We start from the raw sequence: 13,894 nt of genomic DNA on the forward strand, positions 1-13,894 counted from the left end.
AAGTCAAGCGTCCAAGAATCATTCTGTCACTTCGGGCCGTTCTCGGAGTGTGAGAGACAGCAAACTCCGACGATTTGGACACGCGCAGCCTCTATCCCTCGACGCCGACGAAGCCTGCCCCATCCTCGCGGTGCCTCACCAAACGAACTTTTCACACTAGACCATGGATCGAGACCGACGCTCAGATTCCAATGGGCTGGGGCCCCGTCACGACCCCAGCTCCCGCGTTCACAAGACCGAATCGACTGCAGACAAGATGGCTGCACTGAAAGCAAGAGTAGCTGCGGCGATTGGAGGCAGCAAAGCGAATGGAGGCGCCGAAACTGGACTGCATCCTGCGCTCCAAGGCCTTGGTCAAAACACCTCCTCGAGCCGGCCCAGCGCCCCTTCATTTCGATCCCAGTTCGATTCGAGCTCAATATCGGCGCCTGGCTCCAGATTGTCGGCGACACCAGGACGTGGTCACGATGACGCGCAGGCGAATCCATACTTCAATGAACAGCAGGCCGCTCAACCACCTGGAGGACGGCAACGGCAGTCACGACCCCTGAACTTCCACGCAAAGGGGAAGTTTATTCAGCAAGGAAACGCGATGCGGCGGCAGGCCGCACTAGAGGAACTGAAGAAGAAGATTGCTGCGCAAACAAGAAAAGCTGGTATCGAGGAAGAACTAGACATGGAAAAGAATCTTGTGGTCGAGGCGCCTCCGGATATTGAATGGTTTGATGAAGGGTTGGTCGATGGTGGGAACTACGACAATATCGACGACGTAAGCCGCCTCAAAATCAACACAGAAGACACAATTGTCACCGAATACGTCCAGCATCCCGTCGCATTGGAGCCGCCTCAAGAGCGAAACAAGCCCGCTCCAAAGCCCATGTACACAACAGCGAAGGAGAAGGCCAAGGTCCGAAGACAAAGGAGAAAGGCCGAGCTGAAGGAACATCAAGCAAAGATCAGGCTCGGCTTCTTGCCACCACCGCCGCCCAAGGTCAAGAAGAGCAACATGATGCGTGTCTACGCAGACTCTGCCGTCAAGGACCCAACGGCCGTGGAGAACCTCGTCAATCGCCAAATTGCCGAGCGGCAGCAGCAGCATTTGGAGGCCAACGAGGAGCGCAAGCTAACCAAAGAAGAAAAGCATGACAAACTTGCTGCGAATCAGGAAAAGGACGCAGCCAAGGGTATCCACGTTTTGGTGTTCAAGATCAACAGCCTTGCGAATGGACAGCACAGGTTTAAGATTGGGAAGAATGCCGAACAACACTCACTCACCGGCGTCTGCATCATGCACCCGAAGATGAACCTCGTCATTGTAGAGGGTGGCGAGCACAGCATCGGAAAGTACAAAAAGTTGATGCTCAACCGCATCGACTGGACGGAGAACTCCCCTTCCCGCGAGGGCGGGTCGCAGAAACTGGCACGAGACTGGCTACTCTCTGAGAACGAGAAGGGGGAGTTAAGGGACATGTCACAGAACGAATGTAAGTTGGTTTTTGAGGGTGAAGAAAAGACGCGGTCGTTCCGCAAATGGGGCAGCAAGGTGTGCGAGTCCGACGCTGAAGCTAAAGACGTGCTGGCGCGGGCGAAGATGGACAACTTTTGGGCACTGGCGAAGAATGCGTGAGACTGCAGCCTCTGAGAGTGAGATGCATCCGCTCCGCAGATGTCAGCGCAACAAATGCCTTTGGACGGACTTAGCTAGACGCAGTCGCATCTCAACGGGGACGGCATAGAAGACTGACTACCAAATGGTTCTGAATAAGTAGCTGTAACGGCCTGGTCTACGTGTTTGATGTGACTCCCCCTGTGTCGCTGACGCGTTCCTGCAAGCCGCGAACAAACAAGCTCGAATATTGAAGAGTAACTCGATCTTCCATCACTCTGGGGAGTAAAGCTTGAACCGTGATTGTTGAAGGGCTCATACCGTCGGAGCCATTTCGCGACGGCATGGCAAAAGGTCAAGAAACCTAGACGTCGGAGTTGGCACAGCATGCATTTAGTTCCTGTTCCAGCACCGCACGGGTCAGTATTGCGGTCGTCGCAATGTCGCACACGTGTATCCAAGCCAAGTGGTCGTGGAAACAGTAACATAACCAAGGCCTGTAGCACTCCTGGTCCCCTGCACGACGGGCGCGGTGCCTTTAATCGTCGGCGGCACACGTGATCAAGCAAGTCACCGATGCAGGCCCAGCGGATGGAGTCACACGAGACACGAGATAGGTAGATCATGAAGTGTTCGGCATTCAATGCAGCCATCCTTTGCTGCTGTTTAATGTACAACCATTGCGTTGTATGAACGCATTCGTAACGCCAGATTACCCCCAAAAAGCCAAGACGGTCCCTTCGTCAAGCATTCCCAAAGCGCGAGTCATGAACCACCCATGAAAAGAGAAAATCGAAAAGACAAAGCTTAGTTGCGCTCGCCGCGGAGGCGGCGGGCAAGCTGGATGTCCTTGGACTGGATGGTGACACGCTTGGCGTGGATGGCGCAAAGGTTGGTGTCCTCGAAGAGAGAGACGAGGTAGGACTCGACGGACTCCTGAAGAGCGCCGATGGCCGAAGACTGGAAGCGGAGGTCGGACTTGAAGTCCTGGGCGATCTCACGAACCTGAGGGCAATGCGCGTTAGCTGGGTATGGTCAAACAGCATGAAGTGGGAGGCGAGCTTACGAGACGCTGGAAGGGGAGCTTGCGGATCAGAAGCTCGGTGGACTTCTGGTAACGACGGATCTCACGGAGAGCGACGGTACCGGGCTTGTAGCGGTGAGGCTTCTTGACACCTCCGGTGGAGGGGGCGCTCTTGCGGGCAGCCTTGGAGGCGAGCTGCTTGCGAGGAGCCTTGCCACCAGTGGACTTACGGGCGGCTGTGAGGGAACTGTTAGCTAATGGAAACGATGGGATTGATGGCGGAATGCGGGGACATACTCTGCTTGGTACGGGCCATTGCGATGGATGTTGTGTGGTGATGATGAAGTTGATGGGTTTGTAGTTGAGATGTTGTAGATGAGGTGAGATGGTTGTTGGTTGGGAGCGATGGGTGTGAGTGGATGAGGAGGAAAAGGGTTGGAGACAGGTGGAGGGTGGAGGGAAATAAATAGGAAGGGAGCTGGGCTGGCGGCAGAGGGGAGTGATTGAGTGCCAAAAGGAAAGTGGCCTGTGCGGGGGGACGAAAAATGCCGTTTTTGCAGGAGCGATTACTTTGAAAAAAGGCAGGCGCGACAGGCAGGTTTTGGCGCTTTGTTGTCGATGTGTGGAAAACGGATTTTTGATTGGCTAGAAATCTTGCAATATCTGTGACGCCACCCCATCTTTCTTGATGGGTCCACCGTCCCACGGTCCAAGGACCCGGCAGGTGCGATACGTACCGACGCATGCCACGATTTTAGCGGTGCCTTCCCCATCGAAGGTTCCTCCGTGGCTCCTTCCTTTCCCTGTCTGTGGGAAATGCGGATTGCGGGATGCGACAACCTAGCACCTGATGCCCTGCGGCCTGCCCTGCCCAGGCCCTGCCCTGCCGGTCCTAGGTATCCGTAGCTTTTTGGTACCCGACGCGGTTGGGTGGCAGGCGCGATCTGACGGGAGACTGCCCTACGGAGATTCTACGCGACTGGCAACTGTCCATCTTGACGCGAACATACGGGCTCCTGCTTGGGAATGCAAACTGTACACGACTTGAATAGACTTGAGCTTTGTGGGGTGTAGGTGGTTAGGTTCTCTTTTTCCCCCTTTATGGCCTTGACGCGTGCATTGTATCGACCTTTACCTCAACCTACTTGCTCCGGGGGCATAGATGCGATTGTTCATCTGAACGAATGCATGTTGCCAAATAGCGTCTACTCAGAAAATAACGGAGAAAGGCCTCAAAGCACATTGTTCCACCACAAATCAAGAACTAGCAACGGAGGTCTCGTATGCGTCAAACGCGACACAGTGGCATGAGCAAGTCGCGTTCTATTCACTTATCTGACTGACGCGACGGAGGGTTTACGGCGGAGGGTGGGCTATGCTCCAGGTGACCGCTGGTGCTTCAGGTTCTCCAGATCCATGACCACCATGATAGAGAGAATGTCGGTTTTTTCCCCCGAGGTACTTAGGCACGTGAGCAGGCTCTTTTCTCACCAGTCTGGTATGTGTCATCACTCATGTGGCCCTTCAATCCACAATGTTAATACGTTGGAAGTTGGCAATATTCAAGTCCAACATGGCAACTTACATCTGCAAGCTGGCTGGCTGCCTGCCTGTGAGTCACTCAACCCTCTAAGGTACTACCTTAGTTAGGTAGTTACTGAATACCTCAGTGATTGCCATCAACCTGATGTGCCCTTTTCTCCTGTGCCCCGCCATGTCACTCCATCGCCTGAACCATGTGCAATATGCAGCCGGCTAACCGTTCTTAGGGCAATGGCAAAATGGAATACAGACGCGGTTCACGAAAAGCTACAAATGGGAAGGCAACTTGGAAGCAAAAGCAGGAACCAGCAGGGGCATCGCATGCGGAGTGGGAGGGGCAGTGTGAGTGAGGCCTGGAGGTAGGTAATTAATCATTGGTTCTTCTTGTCTGTGCCCCCTGATCAAAAAAAAAAACAGGACCTCTTTTTTTTCTGTTTTTGGTTTTTTGGTTTTCAGGTCGCCTGCCAGGGTCAGAGTAACCGCAAACACAAACTGAGGTGGAACTCGAGGTACGTACCCGCTTTTTCTGGCTGATCCCGAATCGCACCTAGCCCACGCCGTCTTGATATAAATCCCGTCCCCCCCTCTGCGCGTCTTTTACGTGTTCCAGTACATCTCAGCCCCACGTTATCCCACGCAACCACTTCCACACCACTTCCACCAAGTCTCTTCAAGAGCCCTCTCTACTACTTCACATCCTCAACCACACAATCACACAATGACCGGACGTAAGTACTTTCCCTTCACCCTTCACCATCCTACCTACTGCACCCCGCGTTGGGGACATCTGAAGTCATCGTGCTGACGTCTCATCTTCAGGCGGCAAGGGCGGCAAGGGCCTCGGCAAGGGCGGTGCCAAGCGTCACCGCAAGATTCTTCGTGACAACATTCAGGGTATCACCAAGCCCGCTATCCGTCGTCTCGCTCGCCGTGGTGGTGTCAAGCGTATTTCTGCCAGTGAGTCGCACGCCACAACTGCGCCGCTTCTGCTCCGCGGACTGACATGCCTTTCTTTCAGTGATCTACGAGGAGACCCGTGGTGTTCTCAAGTCCTTCCTCGAGGGTGTTATCCGTGATGCCGTCACCTACACCGAGCACGCCAAGCGCAAGACGGTCACTTCTCTGGATGTTGTCTACGCGTTGAAGCGACAAGGCCGCACCCTGTACGGTTTCGGTGGTTAAGCGTGTTTATTCTTGCATGTCTGTTACGAATCTTTCTTGGGCCATGACGCGATCCACCTCAGCGCGCGGTGGCACAAACGGACTTTGGGAGTGGAGTGTTTTGTCACGAATGACTATGGGTTTGGCTGGTTTTGGGTGTTCTACTGTACCATACGGGAAACAACGGGGTTCTACATGGATAGCTTGATCGGTTTGGGACATAATGGATCCCTCGCCGAGGCACGTTCTGATCATTCACGTCTACTTTTGCTGTGCATCTTGTCAGTGATTCTGTGATGCTGGCACCCTGGGGTAACGCGTCCATCGTGTCTTGTCTGTCGCGCGGGCTCTGCGTGAGGCGCGTCTGGTCCAAGTGTGTTATGATGGGGGTGACTGATGTGCGGCTGTCATCAAGCCATAGTGCCTAACGAATCCAGCTAGCGGGAGATCCTGCGAACGAAAGGAGCAACAGATAGAAGAGAGATGAAGACAGGCATCCATACATGCACAATTCCCTTGAGTGGTTCTCCCCTCTTATGAGTCTCCCTCGTATGAGGCACCGACCCTGCCCACCGCGGGTGAAATAAGCCCTTTAGTGCGACAGAATTCCATTCGATCATCCAGCTCTATTCGTCGGTTACTGGGTATGCCGCCGGGTGCCCTATGTTTGGCGTGTAATAGGGTTCTTCGCGAGGCCACTCTATTTTTCAATGGCGTGGTTGCCTATGCTATGCAGTGGCCTATGTAGGCCGTGGGTGTCATGCTCCGATGTTCCGCGTATGTAGGTCGAACGGGCTCACCCAGCAGCAACCTTCATCCATTTGAACCCGACTTGACGTATTTTAACATATTTAACTTGGTGATTTGACTGGCTTCTTTATTTAGCAACTTAAGGGGTGCCGATTCGCCTTTGATCCCTGAGTGATAGACAGCACTCAAATACGGTAGCCGTCGGATTCAAATGGATAAGGTAAGGTAAGGTAGTTCCCGTCTGGCTCAGTGCCGCAAGTGGGTCTCTCTGTCTTTGCTACCCCGGGTCCACTTCGGCGCCGCTCCGGTCGTGCCGTCCCGGACTGACGTTCACCCATCTCGTCGGTCCATCTCGCAATGTCGCCTCCTGACCATGTTCTGGCTGTTTTCTTTGTTTCCGCTTTCAACATGCGATGAGCACATCTCCGCAGATATTGGCTTGCCTGGGGACTGCATCCAATACAGGCGCAGGCATCTTGTGGAAAGGGTTGCCATTTGAGCCATTGCTTTTGAGCACTTTGTCCCAGGGCTCAGTGGTTGGGTCTACCTTTTTGATGAGTGATTATAGTAAAATCTAGTAGTTCGGCGTACTTTTCGATTTGCAGGTAGTGGAAACTACGTTGGACCACAAGATTCGAGACGTTTATGTATAAAGATTGTAATAAAAGTGAGCTTAAAAATCGTCAATCAGCAATACGTGTCATCTAGTGTGGAAAACATGTCGTAAAGTGCCAGGAATATTGTGATTTACGCAGTGGTCGCATTCCTTTGCCTCTACACCGCGGAAGGAAAGAAGAGCGTCTTGAAGATAGAAATCTTCAACTCTCCTCCCAGAAGGGCCGCGTTGCAGTGACCACTGTGGCCCCCAGAGCAACATCAATGCCGCGTGAATGGATTTGTAGAGAAGCCGACTTTTTTCTACTACAGATGAGGTTATCGACAGAGCCAGACCGTTCGAAACGATGAAAATTGGGTTGTGGGCATAGTCAGGCTGGTCGCCGCGCCCCCCTACAACGCAGCCCACCAGGATCAAGGGAGCCGAGCCAGTAACGGACAACAAGACCCCTAAGACCGGCCTAGACATTTTATGTATTACTGGAGCACATGCACGTAGCTCGTGGTCGATCGCCGGACCGTTGCGTGCAGTTTTCTTCGTCGGATGGTGTCAAAAGCATGGGCGCCACCAACCTGCCACGACGAGACATCGAGAGCACGTGTAAAAGGCCTAGGAAACCAAAGTATCAAATCAGGATCGAATTCATAATGTATTGGATAGCCATGGGAAGATGTAATCTGGCATGTTTTCGAATACACGAGCAGCTTATCCGGACAGGGCGTGCCCGCACGCAACGTGCCGAAGTCGAGGAAGAATGACCGGATATCAATGAGCTCAAAACCACTACATAACTAAGCGTAGTGCAGCCAAAGCGGCTAGATGTCTGAGAAGTTGAGCTATCCGCTGAGAAATGCATGGTGTCGGAACACCTGCGGCACCACGTCATAAGTCGGCTCGGCGGTTATGAAAGTAGAATAGCTTATAAGCGACTATGCCTTCATATTCCGGTGATGTATATGCGGCGTGAAGAATTCACAACCCCATATTCGACGACGAGAATGCAACAATAAACCGTACCTGAGAATGGAGACCGGGGGAGGGGGGACCTCCCTACGTGCCCATCGTTAAAGAAGACTAATAAATGTATATAAATCTATCAAGACTATCCACCTGGGACGTATCGGATACTCATGGAGTAGATCGTAGACTCTTATGAGACAGGCCTAAGGCATGAGCCACAATGATTTCGTTTGAGGGGCAAAGTAGTCGAGAGGAGCAAAGAGACTGAATCGAACTCCCATCAATTCTGCATCACCGCTTTAGAATAAGGGCACCCGATGGGTCGTTATCGCCATAAGACAAAGTGTGTACACGTCATAGCTACCGCCACGCACGTATGGAACAGCCAAAACAACAGAGAGGCAACCACAATGATCCTCAGCTTATAAGACGATATGACCCCCAAAATGCACCTGGTGTGTGAGATGTGAGAAGCTTACCAGATCAGAATACATGGCAGATGAAGTAGCATTCCAACTTTAACGCGTCTTGGAGGGTCAACCATAACAAAAACCTAGACAAGCAACCTGAATTTCCTTCGCCGTTCATGACTGCCAACGAACACTATGATGATAGCCGGGACGTATGTAAAGCCACGCCAAGGGCAGCGGAGAACCCAAGAGACCTGACACCGCTGTATCTGCTCATCTCATTCTTGTTCTCGTGAACACCCAAAAGAAACTGAGGGCCAGAAGGCAAAGGGCTGTAGAACCAGTGATAGGGAAGATCTGCTTGCATGAACTAGGCAGGATACGTGCGCACAGGAGGACACTTCGGGAAGAAATTCCAGTGGCGCACAGAAAGCATATCCATACGTGAATACCAGGAACAGAAGAGCACATGACATGATCACATGAAACGCTCAGTGGCATACAAAACGAAGGCAACACAATGGTTAAAATGCCCCAGGCCTCGACCATTGCCGCTGTTCTTCGCGCTGTGGTTCCTCGCCCAGGGGCACTGGCAGGATAACGTGGCATACCCGACCCCGGGGGTCAGGAATAAGAAAGAAAACCTCATGCAGAGGAAGAATGAAGCTGCTGCGATATTATCTGAACGAGCACAGTATTCCTCCACACAACCAAGAGTCATCTTGTCTAGGTGGCTAGTTATGGATTATGGATACCCTTTATGTTCATATCCTAACTCGGGGACGTAAGGGTTCCGAGCATGCGGGACCTCAGTTCAACCAAAAACGACTGTTCCGGAGCAACGATCGACACGACATGGCGATGCCGCCACATTCTCTATATCTGGGCTGGTCAGAGGGTCCAGTGCCGGAGCAGGAGGACGGTGTCCCACCACATGTGCCACATGTCAACGGAGGCTCGCTGCCTCGAATACTGTGACCCAGCTGCCAACTGTCGTCCGGTATGGGCAGCCGATGCCTACAGTTCTGACATGGCACGTGAGACGAGTCAACATGGCAGAAGACTAAGGAGCCAGGAGGAGCTTCTCGTGAGAGGTAACCTGAAGAGGGCAGCGCAAACGTCTCACAAGCCACATGACCAGATTGCTCACCCCGCCACATGGAATAGTCAACAGCACCTCGGTAATGCTGAGTATCATGCGGATACAGCTCAGCCACGAATATATATGCAAGCGTTGAGGCGGAAAGACGCATCATCGGTTACACACGGCCTTGCGAGCGCTGTCGTTGAACTACGAATGACAGCAACTATAGCATGACATGCGACAGCGAGACAGCCGCCACAACGGATTAAGCATAAACGAGAGTAACTTGATCTAACGAACGGAACACGTTGCAAAGTCAGCTCTGCCAGCATTCGTGGCTGAGGCTACTGTGGAAGGAGACCCTTGGGGAGGGGGCTCAGCCACGGCTGGTTTTTTCCGGGTTCATGCGCGAGAAAAATCGCATTACAGCCAAAAACGAGGATGGGATTTGCGAAATCGGATGGAAGTTGATGGGTGCAGATGCAGGGACGTGGGAGGCGAAGGCGAATGCCGTGTTCCCCAACGGCAGAAGTTCATTCGAGACATTGGCTTGAATGGTGGAGATTGATTTCGGATGGCGCCGGCCGGTAGATGGAGAAATGGGAAAGTGAAAGAAACGGAATGCAGAAGACACGGGGAGAAACATCCGCACGACATGTAGCGGTATACTTTCAGACCAGTGGAGCTGCTGTGTGTTTTGAAGTACCAGAAACCTCGCACCGAAGAACCCCAATACGTCCGTCCAGTGCTGCGCAGGGTTTGGATGCTGCACCCCAGTGCGAAAAGCGAGAAACCCACTAAATTTAGAGCTCCGCGGAATACACGTGTAATGAAGTCCCAGCCCGTCCAGTCACTTACCTACCTACCTACCTAGTGTAGATACCTAGGTACCTTAGGTAGTAGGTAAGGTATAGGGAAAGGAAAGATCGACACGGAGATCTATCTGGTGTTTGCGTATCCGTAGCGGCGTACACACTGGAATCCGGTCTTCACGCGGAACCCGGGTATTTCCCGCTTGTTTCCATATTCGCCACCCAACAGGTGCGTTGTGCCTTGCAGCGCTTTTACCGTAAAACAAGATTTGCTAGTCAATTAACCTATCTGATATGGATGACGCTCTGCAAATGTCAAGGCATGGCAGTCGGGGAGACTCCGCTACATCAGCTTGGTGAAACACAGAAAGTCGAATTGAATACCACAACTGCTCCAGTAAGGCGTCGAACTCCAGGTCGCGGGCTTGGAGGGGACGGAACGCCCATGTAAGGAAGCCATGGCATGTGGATTACGCAGCTGCGAAATGTTGTGGACGTCTCATTGTCTCAGCCAAGGATGACGCATTGGAAGCGCGGCTTGACCGCGGCTCTGCACCCCGGGAGGTAACCACTCAACACCACGGTAACTCGTGAACGGGATGTTCTAGATACGGCCAGGGTTTTGCCAGCGGAGCAAGTCTGGTATAATAAGGTATCCATCATGATTCCATTCCATCCGGAGGAAATGGCTTACCAACCAGGGACAGCAATAGCGGGTACTCCGGGGGGGGCAAATGCGTATGCGACCTGTCAAACGTAGACGTTCAGCGACTCAAGGATGAGTCGTCAACACAAACAGCGGAAGATACCCGTTGAGACGACTTGGTTTTGAGGCGCAGAATTCCTCCGTGTGCGGAACACGGGAACAACAAGTGGAGGTGGATTGCGGGCAGTTTCGCCGCGCGGGATGAAGAGGAGCCCCGAAAAAGAAGATGCCGTCGGAGCTACCGATGCGGCCTGATACTTACAGTACTAGTCGATACCCAGGTACACTAGGTGCCGCGGGTGTTCGACTTGGACCTGACCTGGATTCGGTACGTGCGCGTCGAGCTTGAGCTTATTCATAAGTGTCTCTGGAGTAGGTACAGAGTAGGTTAGCTGCAACGACCCGTGAACCTGGGTGTTGTGGCTTTTCCTCGGCTGATGATGTGGCTTGCAACGGGACTGGGCGGGGCCCGGGATCGGGCAAGTTCGGGTTGTGGGAGGCCATCCCTGGACGGCCAATGAAAACAGCCCGTTTTCGACTCAGCCACACTGTTCACTAGCACAATTTGATTGGCTTGTGTTAAAGGCCAGTTAGGTTTATGTGATGGAAATTTTCTACACACTAAGGTAACTAGGCCGGCGGAGAGAACGGGCGGAAGAGATGTGAACAAATTTTGTGGGAGGGGAAGAAAAAAAAAACCTGGCCTCGCATGACTCCCACATCCAATGTCACAGTCGTCGTATCGGTTCTAGACATTGAAAGTCCCTGAGGACATGGGGTCGCCGAAGGCCAGACAGGACCAGGCCGAAAAAAAATGCATTCAGTCTGCATAACCCCCCTGTTCTTGGCTGCATGACAGAAAGAGTCGAGATTTTTCATTTGGTCCCCTTCCATTTCTATTCTTCCTTCGAGTCTTTGACCAGTGACACATCCCTGCTCGCTGTCCTCCCAGCAGTTGTACGGATAGCACGAAGCGTCTTATTACACTACGTGCATCTATGAGCTATCCAATGCCACTATTCGTATTCTTATCGGCTTTGGCAGCGTTGGCACTCGAGCGGCGCTCCTCGGTCGCTGCCGCATCGGTTTTAGTGCAGAGCACGGCAACTTCTCGCTCTTTTCCCCTTTTCTCCGGACGTTGTCGCGGCATGGGACTGATTGACAACTAGGTCGCCCTGCGGCAGCGGAACACGGCGGAATTGACTTGGCGCAGCAGTACCTACCTTAGTTCTCAGAAGCATTGACAGTGACACATTCTGAGCGCATTCAAGGCCGCTTACACGCGCAGACTCCGATTTGCTATGCTGGCAGATGAGTGAGCATTTGGAAGCCCAGAGAAACAAGTGCGAACGTTCCTCCGGAGGGAAATGACATGTGCCAGCGCCTGTCGTCAGCGGACGCGAATGAATTGACTGTAGCGACGTACGCGATTTACAAGTGCCTGACTGTGTGACCAAGCCAAGCCTCAAAGCCTGTCTCTGTCTGTCCATCTTTACTCGTATGCCGCAACTCAAGGCTGTGCAAAGGGCGACGCGCACCCAGCTGACTCAAAACGGCGAGTGACCTATTATGTCGGTGTAGGTAGGTAGCAGCCGCAAACCCAAAATCATGGGTCGCGAATGCTATGCATGCTATTCTGGGTGTGCGGCTGGCGACGACAGAATACGCGAATGAGACAACTTGAGTATCGCGTTTATGGGGTTTCTCTCAGCAACCCGGCCCATCAACCTAGTGCATCAATGATTGAGGCCACAATAGCGTGCTGTTGTAAAGAGTCATCGCCGGAGACTCGAGTTACGGACATGACTGCGAACCAAGAGCATAGGTTGGCTGGACCGGCCGGCGGACGCAGCGATCCACCTGTGGCCGGTAAGGTAGAACGGCGGTCGAGACCGCTCCACGTCCTAGACGGGACTCTCACTCAGCTCACGCATCCGGCCGGACTGCTTGCCCCGGCAGCTCGGTACGTTCGTGTAAGGCGGGAGGGTCATGTGACGGGGAAGGAAAGCGACGGCTCATTATCCTCACTGGAGGGAACTGGAGCGGCCGAATCCAGGACAGCAGCGTAGCGCAGCGCAGCGCAGCGCAATGCACCGTGCACCGGAGTCATTCGGTCACTCGTCGCTGTCGAAAAGAGCTGACAAAACACTCTATTAGAGGCATGGTGTCCGCGCGCAATCAAAATGGATACACGGGCTCGTGATTCATGCTCATCAGATCTCGAGCCCCCGGCATCTTAGCCAACAGCCTGGCAGGCAGCAGGCATGGATGAACAAGGCGGCAGCTCAGCTCAACCAGCGCACCCATATCGACTCAGCTTTCGAGACTGACTCTCAAAGCCCCAGTTCAACTGCCAGCGGCAGAGGTGCGGGTAAGTGCCCTTGCTGAGCACCTCATGGATGCCGATATGGGGTTAGTGGGGCCGTTTCCCGAGGAAACGTCCAAGATGCGCTCGGTTGAGGTCCGACAGGGAAAAAACGGCGACAGCCACTACATAAGTTGCTACCTTAAGGTAGGTATACTGTGGAAATGTACCCGACTTTGAAAGGTGGCTGAATCAACTCGAATCATACCTTGCAGTGCTATCTATATACAGACTGGTTACCTCAAGAGCAAAGATTTCCGAATGGGCTGACCTCGCTTGTGCGCACAAGAGCAACGGTGATGGCAGGCAGAGACTTGTACAAGTAAACTAACATGGAAGTCGACACCACCACCTCAGCAACAAGGAGCAGACCATCAACCTAACACACCGCACCACAGCACACCACCACACCACGCTGATCTCTCGCTGAAAACTGATACCGGGTGAGGTGCGCCAAGCCCACCTTATCTGCCGGTGACACTTTCAACTGGTGGACACGCCGGCTGGGCTACATGGTACCATCCACTATCCTTCCATAAAAAGCAGACATACATGCATTCATTGTACGCGACAGCGCGGGAATGTAGTGTGCCATATGTCCGTGTCCACGGAGAAAACGGAGGGTGAGCTCATATCATCACGGAAGAAAATTCTAATTCGTTCTTCTCTACTGTCTTCGCCATTGCAGCCAGACCGGATATGATCGGGTGGTGTTTGCTGAGGTCGGTTTGTCGGGATGTCGGCGTGTTTTCCCTCGACGCTCAACTACCTACCTAGGTACCCTGATTCATGACGAAAGACGGGGGAAGAGGGCACGCGGACACTCCTAAATCCGACGTTTGTCCACGACCTGATCGG

General features: G+C 53.0%; 3 protein-coding genes across 3 annotated transcripts; 2 read left to right on the forward strand and 1 right to left on the reverse strand.

Moving 5' to 3' along the window:
• Positions 1-163: 163 nt before the first annotated feature.
• CkaCkLH20_12041 (u4 u6 small nuclear ribonucleoprotein prp3) lies at positions 164-1,627 on the forward strand (the record flags this gene model as incomplete). Its single annotated transcript, XM_038894755.1, has 1 exon — positions 164-1,627. The coding sequence occupies one exon, from the start codon at positions 164-166 to the stop codon at positions 1,625-1,627; it is 1,464 nt and encodes a 487-aa protein (XP_038740012.1).
• A 786-nt stretch (positions 1,628-2,413) lies between these two features.
• On the reverse strand, positions 2,414-3,075 carry CkaCkLH20_12042 (histone H3; the record flags this gene model as incomplete). The annotated part of the gene is made up of 3 exons (XM_038894756.1): positions 2,414-2,611; positions 2,673-2,866; positions 2,928-3,075. The coding sequence occupies 3 exons, from the start codon at positions 3,073-3,075 to the stop codon at positions 2,414-2,416; spliced, it is 540 nt and encodes a 179-aa protein (XP_038740013.1).
• A 1,815-nt stretch (positions 3,076-4,890) lies between these two features.
• Positions 4,891-5,354, forward strand: CkaCkLH20_12043 (uncharacterized protein; the record flags this gene model as incomplete). Its single annotated transcript, XM_038894757.1, has 3 exons — positions 4,891-4,948; positions 4,992-5,129; positions 5,191-5,354. The coding sequence occupies 3 exons, from the start codon at positions 4,891-4,893 to the stop codon at positions 5,352-5,354; spliced, it is 360 nt and encodes a 119-aa protein (XP_038740014.1).
• Between the last annotated feature and the right edge of the window lie 8,540 nt (positions 5,355-13,894).

The sequence above is a fragment of the Colletotrichum karsti genome (genome assembly GCF_011947395.1).
Source record: "Colletotrichum karsti strain CkLH20 chromosome Unknown Scaffold53, whole genome shotgun sequence".
Taxonomy (NCBI): Eukaryota; Fungi; Ascomycota; class Sordariomycetes; order Glomerellales; family Glomerellaceae; genus Colletotrichum; species Colletotrichum karsti.